Below are 18,699 nucleotides of genomic sequence, written 5' to 3'. Positions count from 1 at the left end.
GATTTTCCATATAATATTTATACTTTCAAAAGTACAATATTAATACAGGTCCATCAGTTAGAAATAACAGCAGTTTGTTAGCTCTACAGGGCTTCTTTAACGTAAAACCAGCTTACAAATGCTGAAAAGCAGCAGTGGTCCAATAGTCACCATTACACATGAATTTGTCATCTCTTCCAGAAAATTAAAAAAAAAAAGTTCCCAAATTCAATTTACTAGTATCATGAAATATTAATAAAACATCCCCAAACATGCCACAATCACTATTCACAAATAAAGTTAAAGGAACATACAAAATATTTTTTCACTTAATACTGTTAAATAACAATAATAAACTACAAGATTTCCTGAACAGAAATGGTAGGACCCCTGAATGTTTTACAGTGAACTTCAGGAAAAAAAATTAAGTTATCTATGACTATTTTCATGATATACCAGCCAAAGATTTACATAACCATTTCAAAATATACCAATAAAGATTTACAGCCTCTTGAAGATGCACTAAACAAATAGGTCCAGAAAGGGGAACACAAATGCTTAAAAATACTGTTACTATCACCAGGAGGTATTTATGATACTCACTGAGATGCATAAGCTTAGTAGTAACATGTTGACTAGCTCCAAAAAAAACAGATAACATCTAAGATCTTTAAAACCCTCTAAGTTCTCATGCTTTACAAAGTCTGCAATGCAGAGTGATGGACTTCTCTAGTATGGACTTGCATTCTTCCAGTGGATTTCCAGAAAATATGTTGACACTGAACAGCCATGGAAACATGGGGCTGGGACGCCCGGATCCCATCGTTTTGTTTTTAGTCATTCAATAAACATCAAGAATAATACCAAGCTTCAATTTGTAAGCCAATCCGCACTAATAGACATGGAACCTGATAGCATGTAACAAAAGGAACTGTTCCCCCCCCCCCCACTTCTTCAGATCAACGTCAGTACTAAGTGCTTTGAAAAAAGGTCTTTTGTAATAAGTTTTGTTACTTTACATCTAATATTAAATAAGAAGTTGAAGGGCCATGAATTTAAGAGCATTAAAAGACAAATTTACCTATTTAACAGTCAAGAAAGCTTTGTTTACATTCCAGGAAACATTGCAGTTAAAAAAAGAAAAGATAAGATAAGATAAGATATAAAACTGCAGCAATAATTCATGGAGAAACAGATGCATTCACATATTATATAAAGCCACTGCAATTTCTGCAGGCGTTCAATTGTTTGTTAACTATACAGACAGTAGTTATTTAGCAGCAATGATTCCGCAATAAATAATGCACTGTGTTTCTCAGTCCTGCACAAAAATTGCAGCTACTGTTACATTAACAGTTGTAACCTACTGGCTCTAATGGCAGAGGAGACCATAAAATTGACTGTACAAAAATTTGTCACACTGTGACAACAAATATAAAAACATAACCAGCAGGTCTGAAATAAAAAGACTGCACTGTGAGGAGGACAGTGTAGACAAACAAGATTTCAAGTCCACCAAGGGAAGGAACTGCCTTCAGGCTAGAGTCCTCGATAGGTGCAAGGCAGCCTTGGGCTTGGAAACTGTGTGGCCGACTTCTAGAACAGCATGCTTTGCCTTCTGTTCTTTCCATGCCCTGAAACATAAAACATGGGTTGTATAAAGGAATCTGAGCAAAGTTTATGGCTCCTACCAACCACTGCAGCACATAATGCCAGAAGGCTTGTGCATCGCAACAGACGTGCAAGGAAGCGATGCAGTTTCTGTATGGCTTTATCCCTATAGCAACCCTATCACTTCTTTGTGAAATGAACCTGCGCAGACATCTCCAAGCGTAATTCGTAAGCAAAAACTCTGTACTTTCACAATGCTAAAAAACACGCCAATGCGATTGAGGAATCCAAATAATTCCAAGTATTCATTTACAAGGTGTTGATTTTACAGTTTCCTAGCCCTCCAGCTACTGCAGACCTGAAAAACAACAACAAAAATTATTTGACATTTACGTACCCGTCTCTGGATAAGTGGCGTTTCGAAAGCCAGGATCTTTCTGAAGCTGAATCTCTTTCAGAGTGAATATTGACACACCTGAAACAATATAAAGAAGTGTCTTTTTCCCCACTTAAGAGCCTCTTTTCTAGAAACATACACTGTGCTCAGAAGCTGCAAGAAACCACAATGACTGCCACATGGAGTTAGAAAGAAGCAAATACTGGGGGGGGGGGGGGAATAAGGGGTTTTAGGGGAGTGCTAGAACTACCAATGGTGCTCCTAACACTGAAGAGATTATGAAAGGGAATCAAAAAATGATAGGGAGAAAGGAATAATATATATTTTCCCCATTGCTGCCTTCAAATGCAGCAGGAAAAGAGCAGGGAGAGCTAAGAGCCTAAGCTTTATTGACCCTGATAGATGCAAGGATTGCATATGTGAGAGAAAGTTCTGTCTGAAGTTTGGGTGAGGTGTCAACAACTGTGAAGTCCTACTCTACCAGACTCTAGTAGACACAACTTTTTGACTCAGTGCTGCCTTAAGAGATGTTAGTGGTTTAAGGAACAATCATCCAAGGAACATTCAGAAACAAGGGAAGTAAGCCGTCACCTCACTCAAACAAATGCCCAACTAACATCAATGACAAGAGTGGTCTGCTTACTTTCTGGCAGGGCATGTATCCTTGTTCCAAGACTTCTAAAATACGCATGCTTCATAGCTTCTTCTGCTGAAATCCTTTTCTTTGATTCATACTGTTAAAGCAAACAGATGTTTTTTCTCCCGGATCATAGCTGAGTTTTTGCACACATGCTTTGAGTAGGGATTTAAATGCAAACTCTTTGAGTGGTACTCAAAAACAGATTAATAGCTAGTGCAGTTCTTTCAAGTGTGGTAGGTAAGCTGTGTCCTCTTTAGTCCATTCCGTATTTCTGTGGTATTTCTTTTACCAAATGAAGCAATCCTCAAGCTTAGGACCAATGCAGATCTAATACTACAATCCTAAACATGTTTCTGCAGAAGCAAGTCCAATGAAGTTCAATGGGCTTTTCTCCCAGGTTATAAGACCACAACATAAATGATACTACCACAGTGTGGATAACCATGGCTACACTACCTCTGTACTATGTCTAGTAAGGGCTTCGGCTGGTACACCAGTGGCAAGTCAAAGATGCTTCACATCAGAGAAGCCACCTAAGCTTTCAAAGAGAAAGCCAAATTTGAATGTACCCAAAGCTAAACAAACAAACAAACAAACAAACAAACAAACAAACAAACAAACTGTCATGTAGAGGGAGTGCATCCCTGACTCCCAAGTCAGATGAAACACCTACACACAGTACTTCCATCATGTTCATTGGTCCTTTTCCAGCCTATTACTGACTCCACACATCATCTCAACATTGAGCCGCTAAAATTTGAAGGGAGGCCACCACCACCACAAAAGTGTTTCCAACAAGGGGCAAAGAACTCTTGTCAATTAAACCAATTTTTAATTTTTTTTTATTTGATTGGCCAGTGTTCTTGCCCATGTTTGAACTGATCACACATTCAATTTTGTACTCTTATCACCCACCAAGTAACCCACTGAACTCAATTTTCAGTGTTCATCTGAAAAGCTCAGTACAGATGTCTAAAGAGTAAAAAAGAAAAAGAAAAGCAGCTTACCTGAAGAAATCTTACTATCAGTTCAATTCCTTCCGAGTCAAGCCTGGAAACAAACAAAACAAAGTTTAGCATGTAATAGTTATGCATTCCTAAAACATTGCTTCAAGCAGAATCTAACAACTGAAGTGATGTGTACGTGTTTTCAGTAGAGAGAGATCTCTGCAAATTTCAAATCACTCAAGAAGTGGAGCTATAGTAAAAAACAACTTATACACAAACAAGGACTGTGAGACCCTAATTATGCAACTCCACTAACAACGCTCCTCTGCCAATATGCCCATCCAGTACGAAACGAGTTCATTCCCACTTTATCATAAGGGACAAAAAAGTATTTGTTATGATTTGGGAACATAAGAACATAGCAAAAGCCTGCTGGATCAGGCCAAGTCCAGTATCCTGCTCTTACAGTGGCCAACAGAGATGCCTGTGGGGAACCCCCAAGCAGGATTTGAGTACAAGAGCCCTCTTCCCTCCGGTGGCCTCCAGGTATTCAGAAGCACTACTGCCTCTAGCTGGAGAGACAAGAGTGCAGCCATCGTGGTTGTAATAGCCATTGATAGCCTTCTCTTCCATGAATTTGCCCAGTCATTTAAAGCCATCTAATGATGGTGGCCATCACTGCCTCCTGTTGGAGCAAGCGCCCTAGCTTTAATTAGGTGCTGTGTTTAAATAAAGTACATTCTTCTATCTGAAACTTCCCACATTTGGCTTCACTGGATCTCCTAGAGTTCTAGCATTATGAAACAGGCAGGAAAACTTTTCTCTATTCACTTTCTTCACCCCATGCATCATTTTTATAAATCTTTATCATGTCGCCTTTCCTTACTCGTCTTTTCTTTAAACTAAAAAGCGACATGAATGCTGCCACCTTTCTTCAGAGCGGAGTCACTCCGCCCTCTTGATCATTTATTTGCCCTTTTCTGAACCTTTTCCAACTCCAAGCTATCCTTGTTAAGGTAAAGGTAAAGGGACCCCTGACCATTAGGTCCAGTTGTGACCAACTCTGTGATTGCAGCGCTCATCTTGCTTTATTGGCCGAGGGAGTCGGCGTACAGCTTCCAGGTCATGTGGCCAGCATGACTAAGCCGCTTCTGGCGAACCAGAGCAGTGCACGGAAACGCTGTATACCTTCCCGCTGGAGTGGTACCTATTTATCTACTTGCACTTTGACGTGCTTTCAAAGTGGTAGGTTGGCAGGAGCAGGGACCGAGCAACGGGAGCTCACCCTGTCACGGGGATTCGAACTGCTGACCTTCCGAGCAGCAAGTCCTAGGCTCTGTGGTTTAACCCACAGCACCACCCGCGTCCCTCCTTGTTAAGGTACCTTGTTAAGGTAAGGCGACCAAAACTGTACACAATATTCCAAATGTGGTTACATAATGGATTTATATAACAACATTATGACATTGACAGTTTAATTTTTAATTCTTTTCCTAATGATTCCTAACATAGAATTTGCCATATTTCACAGCTGCTGCACACTGAGTTACATACTATGACCTCAAGGTCTTGTTCCTGGTTAGTCACTGCCAGTTCATTAGAAGGCAGGTATTTTACAAATTTACTACCTACCTACTACGGCTAATCCAAGTGCTCTAGTCCATTGGGGAAGAATTAGCTTTCGATTCTAAATTGATATTTTCATGCTATGTACTCAGACAGATTTGTCAACATGTTGCAGTGTCTCCAAACACAACATAAATAATTGTAGTACCTTGGAGCATGGTTGATTAAAGGCTGTGGCTTGTATTTGGGAAAGTTGTAGTTCCTAAATTCATCACTGGAAGTAATGCCTGGCCACGTTTCTTGTGATGGAGTTCCTAAGTTGAAAGAGAAAACAAATCACACCCATACATGGACTAACAAAATGCAAGCAATTACACATAGCATCTGAACCCAAAGTTCCCTTACCCTGTAGAAAGAAGAGATGGTAAGCAAGCAACTAAATTTTGGTAAAATTCAATAAAATTGTAGATTAATTTGCAAAAATTAAAAGTACCTCTCTTTATGGAACACTTTCAGAAATCCTCTTAGAAAGCATGATAACCCCATAACTGTAAGCTAAGCAAAATCTATTTACCTAGAAGTCTGAAAATTAAGTGCAATTCGTCTTCAACAGTTGACCCGGGAAATAGAGGTCTTCCAGATGCCATTTCAAAAAATATGCATCCAACTCCCCTACAGACAGGAAAAAATTAAATGACAGTTCAAAAATACTGATTCTGGTTTCCAGTCTAGCTGTACTTAAATGCAACTTGGCTCTCTTGACCTACCCATATAGTGCTAGTCATGCCAGTAAGAGCAAAACAACAATAATATAAAATAAGGTACCACATTCTCTTTCTTCCAGAAGAACCAATTGGCAAAAATTCCATGCATGGAGTTTTCTCTACCTGATAGATCTCAATCAGTCTCACTACTGACATTTAGAGTTCCTAAATAGGGAAACCTTTGCAGAGTTGATTTCTTAAGTAATTTGCTACAACTAAACCCAGGTTAAAATATATTTTTCTATTCTTTGCCTGCCTGCCTCCCTCCACCGCTGCTGTAAACTAAAGAAGTGCTTTGAAATGTTTAAGAACACTCTGCAATATTACTGAGTTTCGTATTCACATGTAGGAGGCATAATTTCACTGAAAGCAAACATGGGTTAGTAATTGAGAAAGACATACCACATGTCAATTTGCGTTGAATATTCGGAAGATCCAAGGAGAACATCAGGCGGCCTATACCATAATGTGACAACCTCATTGGAATAGGTCTTCGTAGGGACAGATTTTGCTCTAGCCAAACCTTCAATGAGAAAGTGTCACATTAGTTTTCTGTAGCTCTTCTGAAGCCTGCTGGCATTTCATATTATATTGCACTGTATAGCTATCATCTGTGCTTTCATCTGTGCTTCTACAGACATTCTGTGTGGCTCAGAAGATACTGCTGAACACACTAAGTAGAAGAATCAGAGCAAGGGTGGGGGGACACGTGGCCCTCCAGGGGCTAAAGTCCAAACATCCATCAGCCCCAGCCAGCATGGCCAACAGCCAGAGAGGATGGAGTTTGTAGGTCAGCAGCATCTCAATGGGAGGTTACCCAAATTTATACAACTTGCTGAAATACGCAGGCTTGGAAGTGCTTTTCTGCTCTGTACCCAAGGACAGGGAATTAATCATAGCTCTGAGGAGTGACTTAATGCTTAATTCCCTTAATGTTTAGGGACGCTTTTAATGTTTAATAGGTTATTGTATTTTAGTGATTTGTTGGAAGCCAGATGGGCGGAGTATAAATAATAAATAAATTATTATTATTATTATTATTATTATTATTATTATTATATTAATGCTTCCAAAGGGTGGTTTTTGAGGCTCCCAATAACTGTGCAGCCCCTGTGCTACTGAACAACAGGATAGAGCTCTGGCAAACTTCAAAACCATAGGAGCTATGTAGCTCCTGAGTTTCTCTGACAAAGCAGGAAGAGCTGCTTAACCCAACTGAACTAAAGCTTAGGGGTGCTTGGGGGTTTCCCACTGGCATCTGGTTGGCCAACAGGATGCTGGACTAGATGGGCCAACAGCCTGATCTAGCAAGTTCTTCTTATGTTCTTAGAGTATGTGCACTGTGGACATTCGAGCATATATGCACAATTAATTGCATGTGATTATATGAGAGATATTCTAAAGAGTGAACATTTCCCCCCCTCAATGAAGCAAACCATTCACTCCATACCAAAGTCTGCTAGTTTTAATTCTCCTCTTTCATTAATTAGTAGATTTTGTGGTTTCAGATCTCGATGTAGCACTTTTCTCCTGTGACAGTATGCCAAACCACGTAGAATCTGGTATAAAAATAACTATAAAAGGAAAGTGGAGAGAGAGGGAGGGAGAGAGAAAGGTTAATTCAAAATTAAACTTTCAAAACTGATAAGAAACCACTGCATGGTTGATTATCTGATCATAACTGCCAGTCTCCAAAAGCAACATGTACACTGAAAACAAAGAGAAATTCTTCTATAATTGCAAGCTGTTTTCAGGTACCAGCTACCTTAATTGTTATTAGCAAGCTTATCCTTATCACTCAAGTGAATTCTTTTAAAATACCCCTCTCTCATTGCTGCCTCCAATTACCTTCCCTTACACTGCAGTCTTCTATTTCAAATGCAGTGAAAAGGAGATTGCAGGTTAACCCAGTGACATGCTAAAGCAAATGAAAAGGCAGCTCTGCATATCAATGTATCTTTAATCACATTTGTCATACTTTCCCCATCATGAGAACTTCAATTTAGATACCACAATAGCCCCGTGCCTGTTTCCTTATGTTCCTTCCCCTGTTGCCTAAATTTGCCTCTTGAATCAACCCTTTGATATCCTCCATATTGTCTTTTTCTGTGTGTGTTTCTATGCCTGAGCAGGTGTCTGTTGCTGCTGCTGCTGCTGCTGCTGCTGCAGGTTCTTGGCTAAAGACAAAAGTGTCCTCATAGAGCTATTTCTTCATACAAGAAACAAGCACACTCCAGCTTATTATTATTCATCAGCTGACTGAGAAACATGCACACAATGCCTTGGCACATTGCCACACATTTCACTGCTGAATTCTGCCGTGGAACAGTTTGGGAAATGGTTTTTGAACAACAGCAAACCAAAAAAAGGTTGTGGTGCTTTTCTCGTGGCTTTGCAAACCGTTTTTTTCCTCAAAAAAGGTTTGGACAACTGTTATTCTCTTTGGCTCTCTTTTAAGAATTTCATTACCAAACCACATTGGGCTATCCTCCTTTGCCTTCATTCCCCAATGCCGGGGATGAGGAGAGCAAGATGTCCAATCGCAAGCCTACATTTGCTTGCCTCCATGAATATTCAGTATCAGTGTTTTCGTGTCCCCAGTCTACACCCACACTGTGGGTATTTTTTGCATCAAGAGATGAAGGTAAAAATCCCGCTCTGAAAAGATGACTGCTGCAGAACAGCAGCTATTAATCATTTGCAGAGCACTCTGAGTATATTCTATTTGTCACTGAATCTTGCCCTTGTTCCCAGGAGCTCAGGGCAGCGTACATGGATTTTTGTTTTTATTTATCCTCCCATTCCTCCCCTATGAAAAAGGTAGATTAGGCAGAGGGAACTGCAGGTCTGAGCAGGGCCTTGAGCCTGGCTTTCCTACATATGAACTCCATGTTTTAGTCACAGCACCACCTTCATAATAGCCTTGTGGGATCATCAGTGGGCCCTTAACAATACCTGGAGATGCCAAAGATTGAATCTGGAACCTTCTGCAGACTGAGCAGATGCCCCACCACTTTGCTACAGTCCTGCCCCAAACTGAAGAGATAGGGAAGGATGCAAGCAGGTGGGCATAGTAGCTCTTTAGCAGACAAAGATTATGAAGATATACACCTTTAGGCACCAGGCAAAAGCATTCCTCTTTAGCCAGGTATTTGGTTGACTGACAATGCCCTTTTAAATTGGGTTGTTCTTGTTTTTATTTTGATTATGAATTCTGTGTTTTTATATTGTGATTATATCCCGTGAGCCACCCTGAGACCTGCAGGTATAGAGTGGCATAATAATAATAATAATAATAATAATAATAATAATAATAATAATAACAACAACAATAACAATGGATTCAGATTTTTAAAAAGTCCTGAATAAGCTGCAAAGGCCAAATATACAGCCTGTAGACTATTTCAGCTCATTGTTAACCTGCATGTGTTAAAAAACAATGATTTTATTTCATCTGACGTACAGTCATGAGTGTCGGATGAGTAGGTTGCCTCTTTCAAACGCCACTATACAGTCGTACCTTGGAAGTCGAACAGAATTCATTCCGGAAGTCTGTTTGACTCCCAAAATGTTCAGAAACCAAAATGTGGCTTCTGATTGGCTGCAGGAAGCTCCTGCAGCGAATTGGAAGCCACAGAAGCCGCGCTGGATGTTTGGCTTCTGAAAATCGTTCGAAAACTGGAACACTTACTTCCGGGTTTCCATTGTTTGGAAGCTGATTTGTTTGGGAGCTAAGGCATTTGAGATCCAAGGTATGACTGCATATACCATGGCAAGGCTTTAGGTTATCAATCCAAGCCCCTTACAAAATATTAGCAGCAGCATCGATTTTTTAAAGTTGTTTGCTGCTCATTCAACCCTTGGATAAACCAGTCCACACCCCAAGGTTAAAAGGTCCAGTTTTTTCCTCCCAATGGAAATTATTTTGAGAGCTAAATCAGATGGGTTAAAAAAAATGGGAGGATTGCTACACCAAATAAAATAAAAGGATCTATGAAAGGAAGGGTCCAGCAATGTTATAATAATTTGGGCATAAAATCAACAGGAACACTTAAAATAGCCAAATTTCATGTCATTCTGGCACGCTATAGGATCATCCACATTTACTCCATCAGTCATCAAGTAAACAACCTCCTGCTTGAGAAACACGAAATGTTTGGTCCACTGAAAGGCAAGCAATTACATGCAAAACTATGTAACTTGAATACTTGCCAGTTAAGAGGTTCTCTTCAATAAAGCAAAGTGCTTCTATGCAAATTTCACAGTGGTTTACGAATTAAACCTGCTTTCTGAAGGGGAAATTACTCAAATAGGAACGCTCCCCCACACATACACTGAAAAATATATAAATATTAAGGAGCACCAATTATGAAAAAGAGCAAAATGGTTGGAATATAGTGACTATGACTTACCTTTACATTGTGCATACTCATAATGTTACCGCAATCATCCATATACTGCTTTAAATCTTTGTCCTGTGAAAACAAAAATAAGGCGTGAAGTTATCTACAATAGGAATACAAAGTTATGTTTATTTCTTGCTATTCCTTAAAGTGTTTATTTCTTTAGAGAAGAGAGAGGTGCCTATTCTGGCTGATGGACCAGATGTTTATTTCCCTGCTCCTGGTGGGCCAAATCTGACAGGTGGGCACCTTCATCCATCACTATGACCTCGGCTGATGCTGTGCCTCAAAGCTCTGACTGTCGATGAACATTGCCTGAAATCCAGAGAAGTGTGAGGCTCTTTGCAAAAGGCCTTTTTGGTTTTCAGAGTTTAGAATCTAAGCCATATAGTCTAAAAGGCTCAGGGAAGATAGCTACAATCCTGCCAATCTATATCAGGACTATCGTCAGATTAAAACCGAAACCATTAATTGGTAGATTGCTCAAGCTCAGTAGGACCAATTTTGAATGAGACGGTAAATTATAGACAGTGAACAGACACACGTTTGAGGAATTTTGGTGTCCCCTAAAGCAAGAAAAGAAAGAGGAATATGTTGACGAAAGCTTTCACCTCTCACAACACTGCGTTCTATTTTTTGCAAAAATTCATTTAGCATTTTCAGCATTTCAATAGTCAAAAAGGATTTGGGACACACACAAGATTATATACTGCATCAGCAAAGAGGCAGATGATTAATCAACTCTTTTTTATCAGCTTTGGTAGCTCAGATTTAAAACTACTCCTAGAAAATGCTTATGTTCAGACTTTGGTGAACCTTTGAAGGTAAAACTTTTGAGGGAAGTAGCTAAAATACCTCTCTGTTCATCCTTATAATCTGAACCAGGCATAGGCAAACTTGGCCCTCCAGATGTTTTGGGACTACAACTCCCATCATCTCTGACCGCTGGTCCTGTTAGCTAGGGATGATGGGAGTTGTAGTCCCAAAACATCTGGAGGGCCGAGTTTGCCTATGCCTGATCTGAACTGTATGCACAGATTAAAATAATTGTGTGTGTTTGCAGACACAAAAAGTTCATGATGGAGCACAGGGGAAGGGGTAGAATAAAGTATGTATACCTAAAACTAGTTGAAACCAAAACTGAGTTGCTCCAGAAAGACACTGACGAGCTAGCACAAACCAATACTTTGCAGGACTGATCCCTGCAGAAAAGTATGGATGAAAGTCATTAGGTCAAACTCAGAAAAGACTGGGGGAGTGGGAAGTACTCCTGGTTGCTTGCTACTGAAATATGAACAATTTAAGCACAAAAATGGATCCTGAAACAATCTCAAAGCTGTATCACCGAATCCTATTAATGATAGTCCCTTTTCTATCCTTTTCTGCCCCAGGTTGCACACCCTATGAATCACCCTGTCTCGTCAGGCTTATCTTTTTTTGTAACCACAGACACTGAAGCAGCACAGAGACTGCGTTTTAGAAGGTCTCCACCTTGTCCTCATAGCAAATATATGATTAATTGCCCAACTTCTCTAATATAGAACAACTGCATTTTCTAGCATGCCAATTAGGCACCCAAACATGAGAGTGGATTGGCTGTATATTCTTTTTTAACAGTGCCAGCACAATGTAATAAGGTAAGTCATACTATAAATAGCTTAAGGTAGTGCTGAAATGGCATTGTTCCTTGCCCCCCCCCCATGGTGTGTGGGGGGGAGTAGTTGACACAACAGCTGGAATCCTGAAAACAAAGAGCACAAAACAACTGGCTTTCAAAAAGGAAACATTTGGGCTATTTTAGGATGTAAAACAGATCTCTCTGCTTCTGTAACAGAATATGAGGAAGATGTACAGTGGTGCCTCGCTAGGCGAAATTAATCCGTTCCGCGATTCTCTTCGTCTAGCGGTTTTTTCGTCTTGCGAAGCAAGCCCATTGACAGCTTAGCGGATTAGTGCTAGAGCTGTCAAGCGGCTTCCAGCGATCAGCTGTTAAGCGGCTTATCAGCGGAACAGCTGATAAGCGGCTTAGCGGCTTAGGAAAAGGGCAAAAAAACAAAAAAAAAAAACCGCTGGGGGACGCAAGATTTTTTCGTCTTGTGAAGCAACCCCATAGGGAAATTCGTTTTGCGAAGCGCCTCCAAAACAGAAAAACCCTTTCGTCTAGCGGGTTTTTCGTCTTGCGAGGCGTTCGTCTTGCGGGGCACCACTGTACATCTGCAGTACATACAAAACTTTAGAAGGCAAATGCATTAAGTATAACACACTCAAATTATATAAAAAAATTGTTCAGTAGCACCTTAGAGACCAACTAAGTATCTGAAGAAGTGTGCATGCGCACAAAAGCTTATACCAAGAACAAACTTAGTTGGTCTCTAAGGTGCTACTGGACAATTTTTTTATTTTTTTACATATTTTGACTGTGTCAGACCAATACGGCTACCTACCTGAATCAACACTCAAAGAGTTTTGTAGCCAAAAAGAAGAAGAAGAAGAAGAAGAAGAAGAAGAAGAAGAAGAAGAAGAAGAAGAAGAAGAAGCAGCAGCAGCAGCAGCAACCTTACTACAATTCATACAAGAAATTGTGGTAACGGAATGAATTAATTAACGCCGCTGCCTCCCACAATTCACATATACTGAAACAGCATTATTATACTTCTCTAGGGTTAAACAATTTCAAACAAGAAATTTGAGTGGGAAAGAAAACAACTTACCAGGTACTCAAAGACCAGAGTTAATGATTTGTCTGTATGTACAATATCATGTAGCGTAACGATATTTGCATGTTTTAGATCTTTTAACAATGACACTGCAAAAGAAGAACAGAATTAATAGCCAGGACTGGTAAATAAATGGAAAAATTGAAGTGTACAGATATTAGCGTGTCAAATGGATAGTGGACTAAAAATAGCTCTGTCTGGAAAGCTATATAATTTTTTTACACACCATTATTTTAGTTCATGTGCTACAGATCCAGGCAGAAATACAATAATGTTCTGCAGGTGAAATCAAAGGATCCAAAGGCCCAGAGTTTTCTCCGAGTGAGTGGGTTAGGCACACTTTTATCTGTAGGGGCTTGAAAAGCAGAGGCTTAACCCCAGGGAACTACCTTGGTGATGATCAAAAGGGGGCATATGGAAGTCGTGAGGGAGAGGAGAGGAGAGAGAAAAATATAGGATGAAAAATGCCATATATTTCAAGTGTGGGGAGGGAACATGGTTTAGATTTGCTGTCACACCAAGATAACAGACTGTTTTACTATGACAGGGTTATGCTCAAGAGGAGTTGTTTCTCATGTTTGACACTTGGGCAAGCAAGCAAAAAGACGGCATGCTTCATTATTTATAACTGCTGGGAATGTCACAAGATGCATTTCTGGCAAAGAAATATATGGGCAGGGCGCAGAATTCTCTGTCACATGAATTCAAGTTGATCTACAGGCTTGAGGTAAGTCTCCAGGGTTTCAGGCAAGGTTCTTTCCCAGCCCTGCCTGGGGACGGCAGGTTTCGAACCTGGGATCTTCTGCATGCAAAGACAGTGTTCTGCCATTCCGCTACGGCCTTTCCCCTCGGGTTCAGGATTTGATGCATTTCTTCACAACACACATACTACTGGAGTTCCAGTTGGTGGAACCATATAAAATGCAAAAGAAAGAAAGAAAGAAAGAAAGAAAGAAAGAAAGAAAGAAAGAAAGAAAATCTGCTTACCTTCTCTAATGGCTGTGCATGGTGCCCCCTCTTCGTGTTCTAATCTGATTTCTTTCAAAGCTACCAAGTTTTCTGTCAGCTTACTTCTTCCCTTATATACAGTTGCATAGGTGCCCTGTAAGGAAAAGGACAAAATATATACACTCACAAAAACTGTTTGAGAGTTCTTCTCCAGCTATAGAAAAAAAGCAAGCCAAACTTTGATTTTTTTTACTTTAAAAATCATAGAATCATAGACATGTAGAGCTGGAAGGGACCATGGGGGCCATCTAGTCCAACCCCCTGCAATGCAGAAATCTCAACTAAATCATAAATGACAGACAGCTATTCTGCTTAAAAACCTCCAAGGCAAGAGAGCCCACCATCTCTTGTGGAAGTCTGTTCCACTGTTGAACGGCTCTTCCTGTCAGAAAGGCCTTCCTGATGTTTAGTTGGAATCTTGTTTAGTTGAAAACAAGCTTGCGCTATCCTCCATGTTATAGTCCTTTAGATATTGGAAGATGGCTATCATATCTCAGTCTCCTCTTTATCAAGCTAAACATACCCAGCTCCCTCAACCATTCCTCATAAGGCTCGGTCTCCAGACCCTTGATCCTATCTTGATTCCTCTCCTCTGCACACATTCTAGCTTGTAAATATCCTTCTTAAATTGTGGTGCCCGGAACTGGACATTTCTCCATCTTGTCCATGCAGAGGACCTACCACTTGTTTGTTCCTCCTCTTGCTTTGAAGAGAGTCAAAGAAACCTTTTAAAAATCATTTTTAACCTCCCTTGCAAGCTTGAGTTCATTCTGAGATTTGGCCCACCTGACCTTCTCTCTGCAACATTTGACTACTCGTGTATACTGTTCCTTCATGATTTTGCCTTTCTTCCATTTATTATACATTCCCTTCTTATATCTCAGCTCATCTGTAAGCTCCTTATGCAGTTTCAAAAGGGGTTAAGTTGGCACTGTGGTTAAAATCTGTGCCAAACAAGCACTTAAGCATGGTTAGGGCAAGTAGAGATAGTTTTCACTCTGTATAATACAGGTGGAAAAGAGCCAATCAAGGGCTAACCATAGGATTGTTTAACCATGGTCAAGCAACTGTGAGTGCAACAAGGGTACCAGATCTCCTTTACATGCTTATTTTTTATTTCTGGGGGGGGGGGGGGAATTGAACACATAGGGTTGTAGCTAATGCTAGTGCAACTCAAGAGAAGACTGACTAAAATTAATTTACACGAGTAGCTGACGCATTAATTTCAATGAGCTTACTCTGAGCAGGAATTAGTTTGATATAACCCAAAAAAATTTGTTTAAACTAATTTTTGAAAGAAAAAAATGCAAAGAATGACAAAATCAAATTAGTCCTCATCTATGAATCACTAGGGCCTAAAATAACAGTGTTAAGGTGTAATGGTGCAAATACAAGAGTGCAAATATCATTAGTTGTAAGAAGTATATATTTTGTAATATAATGTTCCCTTAGGGCAACTCCTGCGATGTATAACCAGGCAAAATCAGACCACATAACATCTCTATATGCTGAAGATGCCCTCACAAATCAGATGACTCAATTGAAACTGTCATGCCTGTCTCAAGCTTTCATGTGTTGTCAAGTAGTCATCTCTATATAACCACTGCTGAACATGACAGCTGTTAGGCATAGTTATTACAAAGGAAAACCATCATGCCTTTAACAAACAAGGCACAGTTACTAGTTTTCCAGCCTGCCCTATTGCTTATCCTGAACAGTCAAGGATTTTAAAACATAAATGAAAGGCAGTGGATATAATGTTGGTTGTAGGCCTGCACTGACGCTGTTGGTTTCAGCAAGCCACTATCTATCACTGTCACTCTTGTGAGAGAAAAAAAAAGATTATAAAAAACCTTACACATTGAAGAAAACGTTGATGTAAATATCAATTTATTGATAACAAGACCCACATCTCTTGGGGGGGTTGTAGGGTGGAATAGGATACATACCTCACCAAGCTTTTCCAATTTTATGTAAGTTTCCATTTTCCCAAATCCGATTTCAGACTGTAATAAAAGGGGGGGGGGGAGGCAAAAGACAAATTCATTTAGAACTACTGTAATAAGTGAGATACTCATGAAGAACTGTTCACCTATTGGAAAACAAAACTGAGGAAGTAACATGTCGAAGCAGAGTTGGGATAGTCTATACCAGGATAAAAACTAGGGCCTGGAGCTGCACTTTTTTTAGTAGACTTCCTGCCTGCACCTTCCCACTGCAGCCCACTTATCCTCTTGAAATCTGCTTCTGGGCGTTAGAAGATTGCCTGGAACAGCAACAGATGTGGCAAATGGGGAACTGAAGCAGGAAGAAAGAATAAGCAAATATCAGAACTCCCCTTCCCTTGCCACCTTTGCAGAAGCACCGGCTCACTCACTGAATCTAAGCCCTGGCTTTGAATGTCCCAGTAAAAACTAGTTTCCCCACTCCGGGCGTACAAATTGGTCCCAGTTCAAAATATTAGCACTACCACAGGTGCTCTGGGAAGCAATGTGAAAGGAGATTACCCGCAGCCCAGTAACAGAGCTTGTGCCAGGTCCTTTGGAAGTGGATTTGCTAATTTACCACAGAAGTCATCACGGGCCCTGATCCATCTCCCATCAAAGCAAGATATGAATGCATGACTAGTTATGCAAGAACATGGATGGGGAAATGTACATCAGAAGATGTATCCCATTCAAATTAATATATAGACGCTACCCACACTTTGACCTAATGAAATTATTATTATTATTTTAGAAAACCCAGCAAGAGATATGTGCATGCAAGTCTGCTTATCCTATCGGACCTACTTAGCTGGATTGGGATGAGAGGCTGTGGTTTTTCTTTATTATGCCAGCAGCAGGTTGCAAAATCTTTCCTCATGTGGCCTGCTTTCCCACACACTTTTCTTTTCCCATATAAGACTCTGAGGGCTACTTCTTACATACGCTTGGTCCTTGAGAACAGATACCAAGGTACAAAATGCATACACACGAAGACAAATATTCATTTATTTCCCAAATGTTTAGACCGCCGTTCATCACACACAGCAATCACAGGAGGGTTTCCAACATCCATCCAAAAACATGCACATATGGTTGATAATAAAAACATATTTTTTTTGGTTAAACAGTAAAAATATTAGAAGTGCAGATTAAAAACCTAAGACCTTGAACTACCACATTAAATTTCCTCTGAAGGCCTGGAAAGTTATCATAACTTTTAATGGAATTCCAGAAGTGCAGTTGCCATCCACGCCTCCAGGGGGAGAGAATTATATTGGCATGGTGCCACAACAGAGAAGCCCCTGCCTAGTATTGCTGGCTAGCTTGCTTCACCCCCTGGTAGGCCAGGACATGAAGTGCATATGCACGCACACAGGCATACACACACACACATTTTTTTAAAACGGACACTTTCCCGCTTAAAATACATGCAAGCAGTCGGCCAAGCCTTTTCCACTCACTTGGTTTTAGAAAGACAAGAATCTTGATGTAGGTTGCATGTCTTTCATGATATATGTAAGAGCTATGAGTGTTTTGTACTTCATCCAAGAACAATATGCTGCTAAAAAGCACCTCTTTCCCTAGCAAATCAAGAAGTTAGTTTCCGCCACCACCCTTCCATTTTACCACTGAACACCAGGAAAAGCCCGGTAAAACTGGTAATTTTCAGTGCCATTTCTGAAACTAACTTTTGCTGGGTAATTGCTATTCTTCCCTCGACCCAGTAGTGGGACTAGAGTCCTGCTTTCACACCTCCTCTTAACTGTAATTCCTGTACTCTGCTTGCAAAAAGTGCATTATTAAGAGACTTCAACTCATTATCTTCAGTAATCCTGAATACTGCTTCTCCTGTGCACTGAAGCTATACATAACAGAGAATGTTGTGTTGCCTCAAAGCTTTATTGCTGTCTCTGTTGGGGAATCTATTTATACATAAGTATAAACAAAGTGGAAATGGGAAGGAACTATAGTATGCACACAGTACAGTCCTTAAGAAAAACAAAAGACTACCAGCCTTTAGGGAAGGTTTTACAGAATTTTGTTTTTAAAAAGTGGTAGTAAATGTTTCTCATTATTTGTGCTCCTATCACAAACCAGGCTATGATTCTAATCAACTTCCTAGGGAGGAAGCCCTAGTGACAGGCTTAAGATCGTGTTGTATGTGGGTTTCTACAGTGCTCCATTTACTGCAGCAGAGAAAGAGTAGGATGGAAAAAACAGGTGACCCTTCTGATAAAAAACAAGAGTTTAAATTACTTAGTATATGGAACTAAAAACCATTATCAGAGACTTATTTGGGGGGTGGGGGAAGCCTGCAGAAATAAAACAATCACAAGGTCCTGTTTAAAATCAGGCAAAAAGGGGGCCAGATAAACATGACAACCCCCAGCAACCACACTTCAGTTGGCAAGGATGACTGGATGGGAAGCTAAACACAGAAAGACAAATAGCAACATCAGTTCCTCACACCCTCTTAGGTCACTGCAAAACAATCCTGAACTAATTATCTAGCGCAGAATCATGCAGTGGGATATGAACAATGCAAATGGTGGCAGCAAGGTGGCTGACACTCAGGGAGGGACTGGGCAGCAAAGTACAGTGGTACCACAGGGTACAGACGCTTCAGGTTACAGACTCTGCTAATCCAGAAATAGTACCTTAGGTTAAGAACTTTGCTTC

The 18,699-nt window shown here is 40.2% G+C and overlaps 1 protein-coding gene and 1 long non-coding RNA gene across 4 annotated transcripts in view; one reads left to right on the top strand and one right to left on the bottom strand.

Moving 5' to 3' along the window:
- Positions 1-18,699, bottom strand: part of CDK17 (cyclin dependent kinase 17) — a 74,545-nt gene continuing 55,846 nt past the window's right edge. For all 3 annotated transcript variants that reach the window (XM_083698689.1, XM_083698691.1, XM_083698690.1), the window contains exons 6-17: positions 15,982-16,038; positions 14,012-14,126; positions 13,019-13,113; positions 10,317-10,379; positions 7,355-7,478; positions 6,307-6,427; positions 5,715-5,812; positions 5,349-5,454; positions 3,635-3,677; positions 2,631-2,721; positions 1,988-2,065; positions 1-1,613 (exon numbers count right to left, since the gene is read on the bottom strand). In XM_083698689.1, coding sequence (XP_083554815.1) covers positions 1,576-1,613; positions 1,988-2,065; positions 2,631-2,721; positions 3,635-3,677; positions 5,349-5,454; positions 5,715-5,812; positions 6,307-6,427; positions 7,355-7,478; positions 10,317-10,379; positions 13,019-13,113; positions 14,012-14,126; positions 15,982-16,038 — 1,029 coding nt within the window. In that variant the 3' untranslated portion in view covers positions 1-1,575. The remainder of the gene's footprint in view (positions 1,614-1,987; positions 2,066-2,630; positions 2,722-3,634; positions 3,678-5,348; positions 5,455-5,714; positions 5,813-6,306; positions 6,428-7,354; positions 7,479-10,316; positions 10,380-13,018; positions 13,114-14,011; positions 14,127-15,981; positions 16,039-18,699) is intronic.
- LOC310825407 lies at positions 7,501-13,959 on the top strand. The gene is made up of 3 exons (XR_014555286.1): positions 7,501-9,052; positions 12,969-13,021; positions 13,572-13,959. It is a non-coding gene; the product is annotated as an uncharacterized lncRNA (long non-coding RNA).

Source organism: Podarcis gaigeae, assembly GCF_964106915.1.
Source record: "Podarcis gaigeae genome assembly, chromosome: 10".
Classification (NCBI taxonomy): domain Eukaryota; kingdom Metazoa; phylum Chordata; class Lepidosauria; order Squamata; family Lacertidae; genus Podarcis; species Podarcis gaigeae.
The sequence above is the reverse complement of the archived record's forward strand: the minus strand, read 5'-3'. Positions and strand labels throughout refer to the sequence as shown.